Raw genomic sequence first — 14,191 nt, 5'->3', positions numbered from 1 at the left:
TGCTTGCTTCCTGTTCAAACAATTCTTCAAAGATTTCTATTTCCATATTTTCCGAGAATTTTGAATATTTTTTTTAAATTAATAATGCACAACGTATCGGTGTAAACGAGGTAGAGCGGCTTGAGGGATCTCTGAGATCGGATCGGTAAAAAGCTCGAATGAGTCGAGTCTTAACATGCCTGAGCGGATAAAATATGACTTGTTTAGTTATTGAGCTCGAGCTCGAACTTTACAACAGGCTCATGAGTCTAAACGAGTTCAAAAAGTTTATATTACTTTATATATAATATATACTTATTATTTAATATTGGCGAGTCGAGCTCTAGCCTAGCTTTTAGCTTACTTATAGTTGTGCTCAGATTACCTTGAATCGAGCCGTGCCAAGCCAAACTCGAGCTCTCGGGTTTTACTTTCAAGTCGAGTTCGATCTCAAAATAGTAGGCTCGAATCAAACCGAACCGAGCTCGAGCCTAGTCGGACTCAGCTCGTTTACACCCCTGAGCATGAGGTACATTACTTTTAACTAATGGGATTTCCTGGTGGGAATTCGGTTTTGATCGGTATCAGTTTGTTCGTTTCAGTGTCGATACTCAGTATAATTTACGATATTAAATTTGTAAGGATACCAGCACGTGTTTTACACTGATCAAAAACCATGAAAAACAAATATCAATATAGGTTTCGGAAAATCCGCTAATATAAATATTGTTTAGGAAAAACCGATATTGGTATCGGTTAAAAAATACTTAATTTTGACTAAAACTCCGTTTTTAATAAAATTTGTATCTGAATGTCGAAAGGAAGAAAAAAAAACACGTGTTTTCAAAAAAAAGGTTAACTAAAAATCAAACTAAACGAAAACCAAATGAATTAAAGATGTATATTATTTAAAATAATTTCTAAGTTTCATTAATTCTTGTCTTTTTTAATAAACTAGTGTTTTTCAATGACGCGTGTTGCGCGAAAGAAATTGGTGTTTTCGACCGACATCATCCTGCAACTCTTCTTTTAACTGTTTCACTTCTTGCAAAGACTGAACGTAGACCCTAACTCTTGTTTCACCACTTAATCACTGTAAAAATTACAGGATTCATTATATAATTAGTACAAATTCAAGTAATATTATTCAAACTGAGAAGTATAATTACAGATATACCTTTGTTAGGTTAATCAAAACTAAATCAGATTCAACTAAAACCCCCATACTTTGAGTAGACAAACTCCACAAATCCCACATGGGTTTTATAGACAACAAAATTGATTCATCTTTTCAAACCCATGATCGCTGATTTGGATTTTTAACATGTTCTCACAACAGTGGTTTCACGATGTCACCGTCGGCGACCCTGTAACCAGCGATCTCCAGCAACATAAGGCCCTCGCAATGCAATATTGACATCCTCTGTACTTGGTACAAACCGTAGCTCTTTTGGACATCTCTGGTATCTACATCATTTCACTTTAGTATAAGATTATTTTTTACATTCATTTTATTTTTTAATATATTTTATGATGATCATTACAAGTTATGAAATAAGTTTAGTTTGAAACAGAAAGTAATTAGCATAGGTTGTCACATACAGCTAACTAATTACTAATCCTTTTTAGTATTATCATGACAAATACTCATATCCCCTTATTAATTATTGGATATGTCAGTTGCACCAACTATTTAATATACTTCAACTTTTAGCTAACATAAACTCCCCCAAAGCATAAGACCGTGGGGTATGGTGGGACGGGGGTTTGGGCCATGGGTTGACACTTGGACTTCGAGCCCCCTGCTGGTGAGTGACGTGTTGGGTCGGTATGGCGAGGCGTCGCTAGCCCGCGTGGGTTGGCCAGTTTTATAAAAATAAAAAAAACTAAAATTAAAAAATACACCCATAATTAAAAAAAAAGCCTAAAATTATTATTAAAAGTTCCTAAAAATTACAAAAATTTACAAAAAAAAGGATTACAAAATTAAAAAAAAAAAGCATAAAGCGTTAGGTAGATTTCGAACAGGGCGAGCTTGTCAAACGGCTTCCGCTCCTTGCCCCGGAACTCGATGTTGGCCACCGCCACCGGTCTTCGTGACTTATATCACCGCCCGGGACGCTATCGTAGTAGGCTTTAAAACGGTCGAGCTTCGGTCGTAGCTCGCGCCACTTGTGTTGGCACGCGTTTAAATTGTGCCGGTCGTTCCCCACGTTGTGCCGGTAGCTAGCGAAAGCTTCCGGCCAGTAACGGGTCTCACCGGGTTGGCGGCCCTTCATCGCGTTGTCCCAGTATCAAGTATGGGTAGCGGGTTTGGGTAGGTGGAGTGAAGGGTTGGGGTAGCGATGTGGACAGACGGTGGGGTTGGAGGGTTTTATAGTGACTTGGGTGAACGCTCGGGCTGAAATTCCCGCCCAAGAGGCCACGTCGAAACCCAAGCCCACCTGAGATGGTGACTTGGGCGTTTGTACCCAACCCACGCCACATGCCTCATAGTCTAATAAATGAATATAAGGTATTGCTCAATATAAAAAAGAATCACATAATAAAGAATTTAAAAAAGCACTGTTATCATATATTAATTAATGTTTTTACTATCAGTTTAGCAGGAACTATACAAGAGGTTTCACTCGCTTCATAAAGCCTAAAAACTATTCAAGATGTGGAATGATCTCGTTTTATCTAATAATATTCATCCATACTCCAGAGTCACTACTATAGGATTTCCTAAATGAAATAAAAGCATGGTCATAGGGTTGAACTAAAGTAAACTACATAAATAAATATGCTTGTTTGGTCACCTATATACTCAAATAATTTATTCTATAAAATCTCCTAAACATAAAAATAAGAAGGGTAAGAAAACATTAGGGTGAACGGGGCGTAAAACGGGGAGGGGTTCGGTGACCCTATCCACCGATCGGGAACACCGCCGCCGTCCATGCGGGGACCCGAATCAGTGAGGGTAATCGGTGTGGAGTCACCGCGTTGAATGGCACGAGATTCAAAAATAGGACCGTTGGCAACGGTCAAATTTAAAAAAAAAAAATCAATTTTTTTAACAATATAGATATAACCAACCTAATCAAATTTTTTACCACACCCACCACTCTCAAACTCACAAATCTACCAAATACAACACAAAATGGATCCCTACCCGACTTTCCCGACGATGGAGATGCATCGTCAAGCGATGGTAGCTTAATTTTCTTCCAAAATCTCATCCAACAAGCGGAGATACTACACACGGCATCGTCTAGTAAAAAAAAGTAGTTCGTCGAGATCGTGAGGGAGGCCATGAGACACTCATGGCCGATTATTTTGTTGAAAATCCAAAATTTAATGCCGATACTTTTCGTCAGAGATTTCGTATGTCCAAGTCTTTGTTCCTAAAAATTGTTAGTGACGTGGAAGCGTGTGACGAGTGGTTTCAAGAGGGCTTAGACGGGAGAATGAAGAAAAGTTTCACGCCGTTGCAAAAGGTTACTTCGGCGATTAAAGAACTTGCAACCGGTAACTCACCAGACGAAAACGACGAGTATTTAAATATGTCTGAAAGGACCTCTCGTGAGTGCCTTGAATATTTCTGCGAGACGGTCTGTAAAAGGTATGCCGGTGAATTCTTACGTAGACCAACGAGCCACAACGTTGCGCTATTGTATAGGCTCATGAGGAGAGGTATCACCTACCTGGTATGTTGGGTAGTCTGGATTGTACACACTTCGTCTGAAGAATGTGCCCCACAGAATTGCATGGACAATACATGAGAGGCGATCATCAATACCCGACGGTTATGTTAGAAGCGGTGGCGTCTCAAGATTTGTGGATTTGGCATGCTTTTTGTGGCCCGGCGGGTTCACAAAACGACATCAACGTGCTGCAACAATCTCCATTATTTCTTGCTCAACGAAACGGAACGACGCCAAATCGTCCATTTCAAGTGAACAACCACTTATACAAACGCGAGTATTATCTTACTGATGGGATCTACCCTACCTGGTCCGTGTTTGTGAAGTCTTTTCCATATCCTCACATCCCGAATGAAAAAAAGTTCAAGAGGCAACACGAGGCCGCAAGAAAAGACGTGGAACGGGCGGTTGGTGTGTTAAAGGCGAAGTGGGGAATACTAAATCGTCCAATGCGTTCGAAAATGGTGAAAAAGATAAGGTTCATCGTGTATACGTGCCTTATTTTACACAACATGATTATAAAAGACGACGGAAGGGTGATAGCACCGGTGCATATTCAAGATCCTCCAGTCGAACCCGTCTTCGATGATACAACTTATAGCGAGCTCATTGACGAAGACACGCATTGGAGACTAAAACACGATCTCGTTGAACATCTCGGAAGTTTAGATCTACCTCACCTTGAAGTGAGTTCCGACGACGAGTAGTTTGTTTTTATATTTTTCTAGTTTGAATGTAATTTTTATTTTTTTAGGTTGTTTTTTTTTAATTTAATGAAATGTCTTTTATTTAATTTTTATTTTTATTAATATTTTTTTAATTTATAAACATGCATAATTTTACAAAAAAAAAAAACCCAAGTCCCCTAAGAGGGGAGTGCCGCCATCAAAATGGGGTGTTAGGGGAGTTTAAGAGGGGAGTTGACGCGACACTAGCTGATTGGTGGTGCGTAAGAGAGGGGACTCCCCTCTTAGGGGAGTGCCTCTTACACCCTTATAGAGTGCCAAGTGTTCAAAAACCTAAAACCTAAACCCACTACACAACCACCCAAAATCCTACCCCCCCCCCCAAAAAAAAAAAAAAAAACCCTAAACCCCACACCCCCACCCTCTGGCAAAAAAAAAAAATAAATTTTTTGGTGAGTGAGAAGGGGGGGGGTTTAGGTTTTTGGGTGGTGGTGGGTGTTTAGGTTTTTTTTTTTTTTTTGGTGTAGTAGGTTTTTTTAGGAGTCTTTGTACACTTCTTATTTTTAGGAATCTTTGTATTTGATCCTAAACCTATACTCAAAATATACTACGTTTCCTTCATTCCTTGTTTAGTGCTTTTTTCCAGTGTATCGTCACTTTAAATTATTCTCCACTTTGGGGAGAATAGTTGTGGCTATTAACTTGATCAAATCATCATGTACATAAAACTTCAGAAGTTTTGTAGTTAAAATACCAGTTTATTTATATGTTATATCATTAAACCTCTTAACACTACTCTTTCTAGTTTCTATTTCTACTCTTAATTTGAATGTCACAAAGGTACATAGAGTGTGGGGTCAACTCATCCCTCAATCTATATGTAAGTAAAGTATACTGTAAAGAAATTGGTTGATACGAACCATTTGGCATTCATGTTAGGGATACAACGTATTTCGATGACTCATTTGTGTATAAATTGACGCATATTCGCATGCACACACATGTGCAAGCCATTGTGTGCGCATCTTAATTTTCATTAACAACGAACACACATGCCATCCTAAAATCTGCTCCTAAAATCCTTTTTAACGGTAAATATTACTCATACTCTACTTTACACCAATAATCCCTAAATACTCCTAAAATCCACCTAATGCCTACTTTGTAGGACTTTGACATACACGGGATAAACACCTTATGACACTAGATCAAGTGACCATTGTCATTTGGTGCGCATCTTATCTATCAATAACTTTTTAACACGAAACAACCCCTGAATCTTGTGCTAGGAGTTTAAAATTTCATTAACATAGTTACATTTACTAGAGTTTTGTTCAGGTGGCATGCTTTTGCTATGATCAGGAATGAGTGTAGGTGAAAACCATATAATAATCACTAGAACTTTGCTTACCAAAGTTTATTTTTAGGGTTTATTTGACTCGCATAACATAAAAAAGGTTTATTTTCATGTCGTCGGGGGCAACATGGCTCTTTAAGGATGAGGAACTCCTTATTCTTATCCCTCACATCTATGACACTTTCTCTCATACACATTAGCGTCACATTAGATTTTTTTTTTCTTTCCATCACTAAACCATGGTATCCCTAAAACCCTAACCATTCCTCGACTTATTGGATTGTATATCGAGCTACTTTAGTTGTACATCACACGATGTTCCATAGTGGTGCCCTCATCCACCTTGGCCGAAACCCTCCCACATGGAAGGCACTTCCACCACCCTAATCTACCAAAATTGGCGTGTTGCATCAGCGGCCCTGCCCTTTGAGCATCGGGGTTAAATGACCCAAATAAATATAAATAATTCGTGTGGTGGAAATAAAATAAGGCATTTGGTTGGATTGGTAATCATGTTGCCCCTCCACCAAAAGAAGCCGAGTTTGAATCCTATACGCGTTTTTTACTTCCTTTACAGGACACTAAGAATGATATAAGAAAATGATAAGGTTTCAACTTAAGAAACCATAGACGAGGTGTTATACACAACTAGCTAGTTGGTATTGTGTAAAGCCAATAACCAATATTAGTTGAACATGTACAAAGAATACTTACTTCCAAACATAGTTTTGCAATCACCGTAATCAGACCAAAACCCTATATTTACACTCAAAACCTAAAAGAATATCGGTTACGTAACCTAGAGAATCAAATAAAATTTATGATGCTAACATGTTCTATATTACAAATCCAGAGGTTCATGCACTTTGAAAGTCTAAAATAGTAAAATTCACGATTAACAGACCAACATTAAATATAAACTAGAGAAAGAGTACTGTATCTACGTAGTTATTCATGAACAATCAATATCATTTAAAAAAACTAACACAAATTACCCTTTCAAAACAAATAAGGGTGGAGGGTATCATTCAATCACTTTAGGGTGTTTGAGTTACCGTCTAGCCAATAATATCATGCCATGTCAAGTCCCCATTTTGAACTCAATCACCGGCAGTGATTCAAACACCTAGAGAGTGGTAATTTTTTTTTTTTTAAATTATGGTTGGTTGAAAGAGATTGGGACCCACCATTCACCATCTCTCTCCCACCTCTCCCCTTCTTCACCGAATCGGTGAATACTCACCGAAAAAGGCAATCACCGAACACCACTTAGGGGGGGTGACGATTCACCGAGCGGTGAAAACAACTCCCCGATGGAGTCCCCGCTATCATACCGTCCCCCCTAGAAAGGTTAGCTCAAAACCATTATCAATAACGAAAGCGCCAAAACCAACCGTTTTGATTTGTCGTTTTCTTAAACTTGTATCGTTCTTTAAGTTTTGTCAAACCAAACCTTAAAACATAAAATCTTACTTCTAAATAAAAACAAATGCATTTTTTTGTATCTTCCTTATGGTTAACTTATACCAAGTGCTATTATATTTTAATAAATATGGTATATTTTACTAACTTTATGTAAAATAAAATTTAAATAAAATTTAGAGATTACGATTTATACCTTTACAGTTCAACTACTCTAATATAATAAATTGTTATTACTTTATACATTAATTAATATTTCTTTAAAGTAATAATAAAGGTTTTTATTTTTTATTTTTTTAACTGAATATTACACTCTCCGGGTTTTAAACCCATGACCTTCTCCTTTTTAAACACCTAAAGGGTTTTCTTTCTACCACTAGTCCAAAGCATCGTTGGCAATTAATAAAGGTCCTACCATATAAACTTTAACGTGAGTTCAGATACCTTAAAATGACCATTTACAAATATTACGTTGGGAGAACCAAAGTGTAACAAGTCTCTAAATCTCTAATAAATAGATGACCCGTACAATTAACAAAGTTTAAAGACAGATAATATCTGAAAACCGAACAAACTACATAGACGATGTATGTAACCTACACTACATGTATCCAGAGATTTAATAGGCTTTGCATGAATCCGGTAGACAAGTTTGACCCGAAAGTCAAACTTCTTCGGAAACTCTGTAAGATGAAAGGGATATCGAAATGTTTGATCGATACTACATAAAAAACAACCAAGTCGTAGCATCTTTATATAATGTTTTATTTTATATAACACCGCGAAAAACAAGCATACGGTCCTAGAAATCTTAAAAACACAAATACCCATGCATCATCCACGATTTAAAGATACTCGAGCAGGTCTTCCTGACTTTTCAAATCCCATATCACCACTTTACCATCTAGTCCTGTAATGTTCATCATAACGAAAACAAATCAAGAAACGGATAAGAAACAAAGAACCAAATTTACATGAGAACCGCAACAAATATGTTTACCTGAAGTGCTAAAGCTGGTCAATTTGGTACCCTCGGATTTCTTCAGTGGCACAATGCAACTACGAATATACAAAAATGTGGGAAGTTAATTAAACAAAATGTGGAAAAAATGGAATACGAAAGTAAGACTGACAAAAGGATGTACGTGATGCAGTTGTCGTGAACACCAGCACGACCTTTATCATTGCTGGTTCCCTGTTTCGAGCTTCCGTAGAACTTTCCAAATGCTTCCGTAAACTGAAAACGGGATGATAAAATGTTAAGATACAATACAAATCTGAAGTACGGCAAAACAGGTGGTCTGGTCAAATGGGTTGACCAAAAAATAAACTCGGGTTATAATAAATCGTTCTAGGAAGAAAAAAAGTCTCAAAATGGGTTCACCCGCTATATGCCTATATGTACCATGTAAAATATAATTGGTTATTATTCCAAGTAGAGTAAAATGCCAAACTCGTCCCTGAGGTTTGGGCTGATTTACCTGTTACATCCAACGTAACTTCTTTTTTGTATGTGGACACATGACGTTTTGATTTTATTACCATTTCCATCCAAATCACAAACCCAGTTAAAATGTATCGTTAACTCAGGGACGATTTTGCTATTTACCCATTTATTTTTTCGGTTTTTAATTTTTTAAAACTTCCGTTTTGCTCCCTGTGGTTTGGTCACTTTAACGGTTTTGGACCAAACCTTTAAAAACAGCCATTTTCCTCCAATAGTTTGCTATGGTTTTTCCATTTTGCTCCCTACGGGGAGTAAAATGGAAAAACAGACAATTTGGATGGAGTTAGAGGCGGGGAGCAAAATGAAAAAACCATAGCAAACTATTGGAGGAAAATGGCTATTTTTAAAGGTTTGGGGCAAAACCGTTAAAGTGACCAAACCACAGGGAGCAAAACGGAAGTTTACTCTTATTCTTTTTTATATGGGATTATGGGTAAATTGTCAAAAATCTTCCCCGAGTTAACGATACATTTTAACTGGGTTCGGGGACGATTTTGGCATTTTATAAGTACAAGTAAGTGATTTATCTTCAGTTGCGTCTAAAATTTCATATCTTCAGCTTATATAAAACATCAAAACGAAGAGGTCAGATTTCGTGAAAAACCTGTGAACCGTATCTTCCACTAGAAGATGTCGTCTTTTTTTCATCAAGGTACCTGACAAAGCTCCTAAAACAGAGATATAAATTGCAGAAGTCAGATCTTCATGCCTATATAATACCATGAACAAATATTCTTACTAAAGCCAAAGGTAATAACTAATATATTACCATAAACCTGTTCCATCTGCTGCAAAAACCATGGGATTGCAGTCAAAGCCGGCACCAATTACTAGTTTCTCAGAGACAAACATAACCTGATAAAAACGCCGTTTAACACAGTTTAAATAAAAAGAATGGCGAAAACAAGGCAGAACTTTAGAGAGGATGCTGACCCACATCACGGAGAGGCAGATCACGCAGTGTTACACTTTGAGCCAATGGAGAAGGTCCAATTTGGTCAACGAAGTATATCATCGAATTATGGCCTGGTTCATCCCAACAAAAATAAAAACCATAAGCAATTATAATTGGGGTGCAAACGAGCCGGGTGGCTCGCGAGCTGCTTGAGAAAAAGCTCGAAACGCGCCAACCCTTATCGAGCCCGAGCCGAGCCCGAACCTATACATAAGCTTGTTTAGTAAACGAGCTCGAGCCCGAGCTTCACTTATCGAGCTCGCGAGCCTAAACGAGTCTATTATTTATGTTACTTTTATTTGATATATTAATTAATAGATAATAAACGAACCGAGCCTGAGTCGAGCTCAAGCTTGAGAAACTACCAACGAGCCGAGCTCAAGCTTGAGAAACTACCAACGAGCCAAGCTCTCATATGTTAATTGAGCTCGAGTTTGAGCCTGGTCGAGCTCGGGCTCAGCTCGGCTCGTTTGCACCCCTAATTTATGTATTTATAGCTTGTTAACGCGTGGTACCATGAATAAGAAAGCAACAAAGTAAATTCTCTCACCGACATAGGCTAAGCTATTTCCGCTTGGGGACCATTTGACACCGAACGCCCAGCAATATGAGAGATCGAGTTGAACGATTTGCTGGGCAAACAAATAAGAAAAAAGTTACACTTGGGCTTTATGTTCGTAATTATTATAGCAGGAAGTATAGGTTTATAAATGGAAATGTAAATAGACACCAACCTCTCCGAATTTTGCATCTAACGAGCCGCTTCCTGATTTTTTTGGTTTACTGTCAACCGAATAGATATCAGTGCACATGTTTCAGTAAACATGTCAAGTGTAGGAAAAGATGAATCCTCTAAAATAATGAAATTTTGTATACGTACCCTGCATCAACTCCTTTAATAAAAGTTGAGAATACTCGGCATTTTCCATCAGTAGATGTTGTAGCAATGAGAACCTGTACGACAAAAATAAGAATAAATAAACTGTACTGTACGTCATCAACATTTCAAAAGTTATATGAAATATGAGAGAGAAAACGAACGTTATTAGGATGCCAAGCAACACTAGTCACAGAAGAATCATGCCTTTTCCTGATTAGCTTACTAACCCACCTACAAAATATATAGCATATGTTGATCAATAAGAGTTTAGATTTGTAAGAAGAAAGAAACTTCACTGACTTATGCCAATTGGTCAAAGCTCTAATCCGTATGCTGTCAATTTTTTTTTTAATCATCTACTAGATTCCACTAGGGGTGTGCATGGTTCGGTTTTATGGTAAAATTTTTGGTTTTGAAAATCGTTCGGTTTTTCGGTTTTAGCAACGGTTCGGTTTTTGGAACAAAATTACGTAAGATTCAAAATTCAAAAAGTATAATCCAAAATTTAAGTATCTTTCTTAAATGTCAGCATTTATGTTATTATATTCAACCTTCTTTAATTAATATTGTTTACATAAACCTAACCTTCTAATCTATTTTTATGTTTCTCCAAAGTTTTTATTGAGACATTTTCTTTTATAGTACTTTGAAAATCATTTATTTATGTTAAATTTTGTTATTTCTTGCAGGCAATTGATAAATCATTTCAAAGGTAAACAAACATGTTAATGTTTTAAATATAAATACTTAATATTCAAGAATAAAATTAATAATTCCTAAGTCAATATATAACAAACATTTAAAAAAAAAGATTTTTTAGTTTATTGGGTTCTGTTCGGTTTTTTTTTTTTTTTTTCATAAAATGCAAAATCATAACCTAACCGTAAATTTCGGTTCGATTTTTTTTTCACTTTTTTTGTGCAGTTCGGGTTTTTCCGGTTTCGATTCGGTTTTTTCGGTTTTCCAGCTAACCCTTAGATTCCACGATGGGAAGTTTCAAAGATGAAGTTTTTAACCATACAGTATATGTCAAGAAAAGAGAGAGAAACAGACTTAAGAATTAACACAAAATGACAAGTTTAACATTTTATGTATTAAGTTAGAAATCTAAAGAGCAGGGTGTTACCAGTTATTCTCCTGCTCATAGTAGCATATACAAACAGTTTTAGCTCCACTTCCCACAGCAAACTTGTTTCCTGTAAACCATAATTACCACGTATAAATGTATAATATACATTTGCTTTAGATATTTTTAACAAACAGTGATCAAGAACATTAGAAGTCATTTGGATGGTTAGAATACCTTTAGGACTCCACTGCACACAAAGTGCAGCACGGTTAAGCCTAAGGATAACAAGTGTAGGCACCCATAAAGATCCTTCCTCGTTCCACACATACCTGCAAAATGAAAGAAGTTCAAAACATAGGATTTAATGAATAATAACATATATATGTACAAACTTAAAAACATTCACTCACGAATTCCGATCATGAGACACAGTAACTATTCTGTTTGATGATTTACTCCAATCTATCCCCACTATGATTTGGTCATGCTGCACCAAGGTAAAAAGAAACTAAGAATAACACTAAATGCATAATGAGGCAAACGCCATACTCACCAAAAAAAAAAAAACCCGTACATGGGGGGATAGAAAATAAACAAAGAGGCTACACTAGCATGCTACGCATGTTACAAGTACTTTATGCCAGTCACCAGTATTATCTTCCATCAACATTGTTTTACCTTTAGCATGCATGTCATTACACAAACTATAATTTATATAAATGTTAAAGACTACTAAAGAAAATCTAAATGATAAGGTACGATGTAGGTAGTCATCCTCGAGCAGAAAGAAACTAATAGAACGGACGTTATAGAATACACTTAAAATAAAGTACCTTTTGGAGAACATGAATCCTTTCCCAACTTTCTTCCACTAGTTTATAGATGTGAACCTCATTGTTGTTTGGGCAAAGAGCAAGCACTGCATGAATGCATATACTATCACAACTTATAACGACAAGTGCCAATAAAGTTAAAACCAATACGTATCGTACACAGGCTACATTATCATAGAACTAGAAGAGGAAAACATGATACCATATTCATGGTAACTGTAGGTAATTAATGAACAGATCAACTAGATTTCCAACATTTATATTGACTGTAAAAATTTTCAAGAAAAATCAAGAACCTTATTGAACTTCACAATATGTAACAAAAACAAAGCAATGGTGATACCAAGTTTATGACATACTCCATATGCATTTTTGCATGTGAGAAGTATTGAGTTTGACCTTAAAGAGTCAAAACTTCCAATTGGATCAAAGAGTAGGGATGAGATTGGTATGGGTACCGTAGATACCGAAATTGAGCTAATACCGTATCGTATATGTTCGTACTGGCTAAGCAGTCAAGCGGTGGGATAGCAGTTATCGGGCTCTTCCAAATTAGCAGTGTCAAATAGCAGTCCAGAATAGCAGAACCATCGGCGCTATTGACCAATATTGGCCATTATTTTGGATGCCTTGGTTGATGTGGACTTGGAAGAAAATTTCATGGCTTACGATTAGATCATGTATCAAATATTGGCACTTTTAAGTTTTGACTTTTAATATTACTAGTGATATTATATACGTTTTATAAGTTTTATATGTGTGTGTATAAGTTCTACATGATATAAAATTACCGTCCCACTCCGGTAACCTATAGCTCAAATATCAACCCTTGACCGCTATTTGATTTTGGACCGCTATAACTGCATAGCGTACTGGTATGGTACGCTACTGTTAAAAACTCCCGAACGCGTACCATACCACATAGTTGATAGTACATTAGTACCAATACTGAAATTGAGCTAAACTCAAAACCGAATACTGTAAGTAAGTACCGGTAAGATAAAGTACCGGTATTCGGTACGAAATTTCTCATCCCTATACATGACAATAACCGTGCCTACTAAAACCAAAAGAATTATTATTACTACTACTATTATTATTATCAAATCTACAAAATTCAATTTGTATTTCAAAATAAAATCATATCTCTATAATCAAACAATCAGGAACAAAATTGGATCATTTTAAATTTGTTAACCTAGTTTCAATTTCACATAAAAAAAGACAAATTCGGTAGTAATTGTATAAAAAATGTATGAATCCGTATCTTACTGGATTGATCGGGACTCCAAGCATGACAAGTGATGCAATCGGCAAACTGATGAAACGCAATTGCCGCCATTTCAATCTGCAAAACCGAAGAAACAAATTACTTTCATGAGCTGTATCGATCGATCTTGTTACAAATAGTGAGGATGATGAGAGAGATAGAGAATTACTTACAATTAATTAGATCGGAGAACAAGAGTAATCATGAAAATTATAATCGAAGCAAAGGCCAAGATCTGTGCGAGTGACTGAATGAAAATCCTTGCGGTTTTTTAGGGTTTAAAAATGATATTCTTTGATTTTACCTTTGGCTTATTCTATTAACCATGACAAAGGCTTTTCTTCTTTTCAATTTCTTATTTTTTTTTTTTTATTGAGCATGTATACTTTAATTATGTCTTCAGTAGCTTTTGTTGTTGGTGAGGGGCGTAAAACTATTCTATCAGTGTCTCTGTCTCGAGGCGTAAAACCGTAGTAAGTAGTAATTGAACGACGACTAAAATTAGAAAAACATAAAACAAAAACACGATATTTTAATGACAAGT

General features: G+C 36.4%; 1 protein-coding gene across 1 annotated transcript; it reads right to left on the bottom strand.

Annotated features, from left to right (window-relative positions):
* Positions 1-7,761: 7,761 nt before the first annotated feature.
* Positions 7,762-13,981, bottom strand: LOC110915963 (actin-related protein 2/3 complex subunit 1A). The gene is made up of 16 exons (XM_022160715.2): positions 13,821-13,981; positions 13,650-13,725; positions 12,378-12,463; positions 11,955-12,031; positions 11,779-11,873; positions 11,602-11,671; positions 10,637-10,706; positions 10,476-10,549; positions 10,330-10,378; positions 10,146-10,227; positions 9,578-9,666; positions 9,410-9,495; positions 9,245-9,308; positions 8,279-8,370; positions 8,134-8,192; positions 7,762-8,043 (listed from the first exon to the last, which is right to left on the bottom strand). The coding sequence occupies exons 2-16, from the start codon at positions 13,717-13,719 to the stop codon at positions 7,979-7,981; spliced, it is 1,128 nt and encodes a 375-aa protein (XP_022016407.1). The 5' UTR covers positions 13,720-13,725; positions 13,821-13,981; the 3' UTR covers positions 7,762-7,978.
* Positions 13,982-14,191: the final 210 nt, after the last annotated feature.

Source organism: Helianthus annuus, chromosome 16, assembly GCF_002127325.2.
Source record: "Helianthus annuus cultivar XRQ/B chromosome 16, HanXRQr2.0-SUNRISE, whole genome shotgun sequence".
In the NCBI taxonomy this organism is placed as follows: domain Eukaryota; kingdom Viridiplantae; phylum Streptophyta; class Magnoliopsida; order Asterales; family Asteraceae; genus Helianthus; species Helianthus annuus.
Note: the sequence above shows the minus strand (reverse complement) of the source record. Positions and strands in the feature narration are given on the sequence as shown.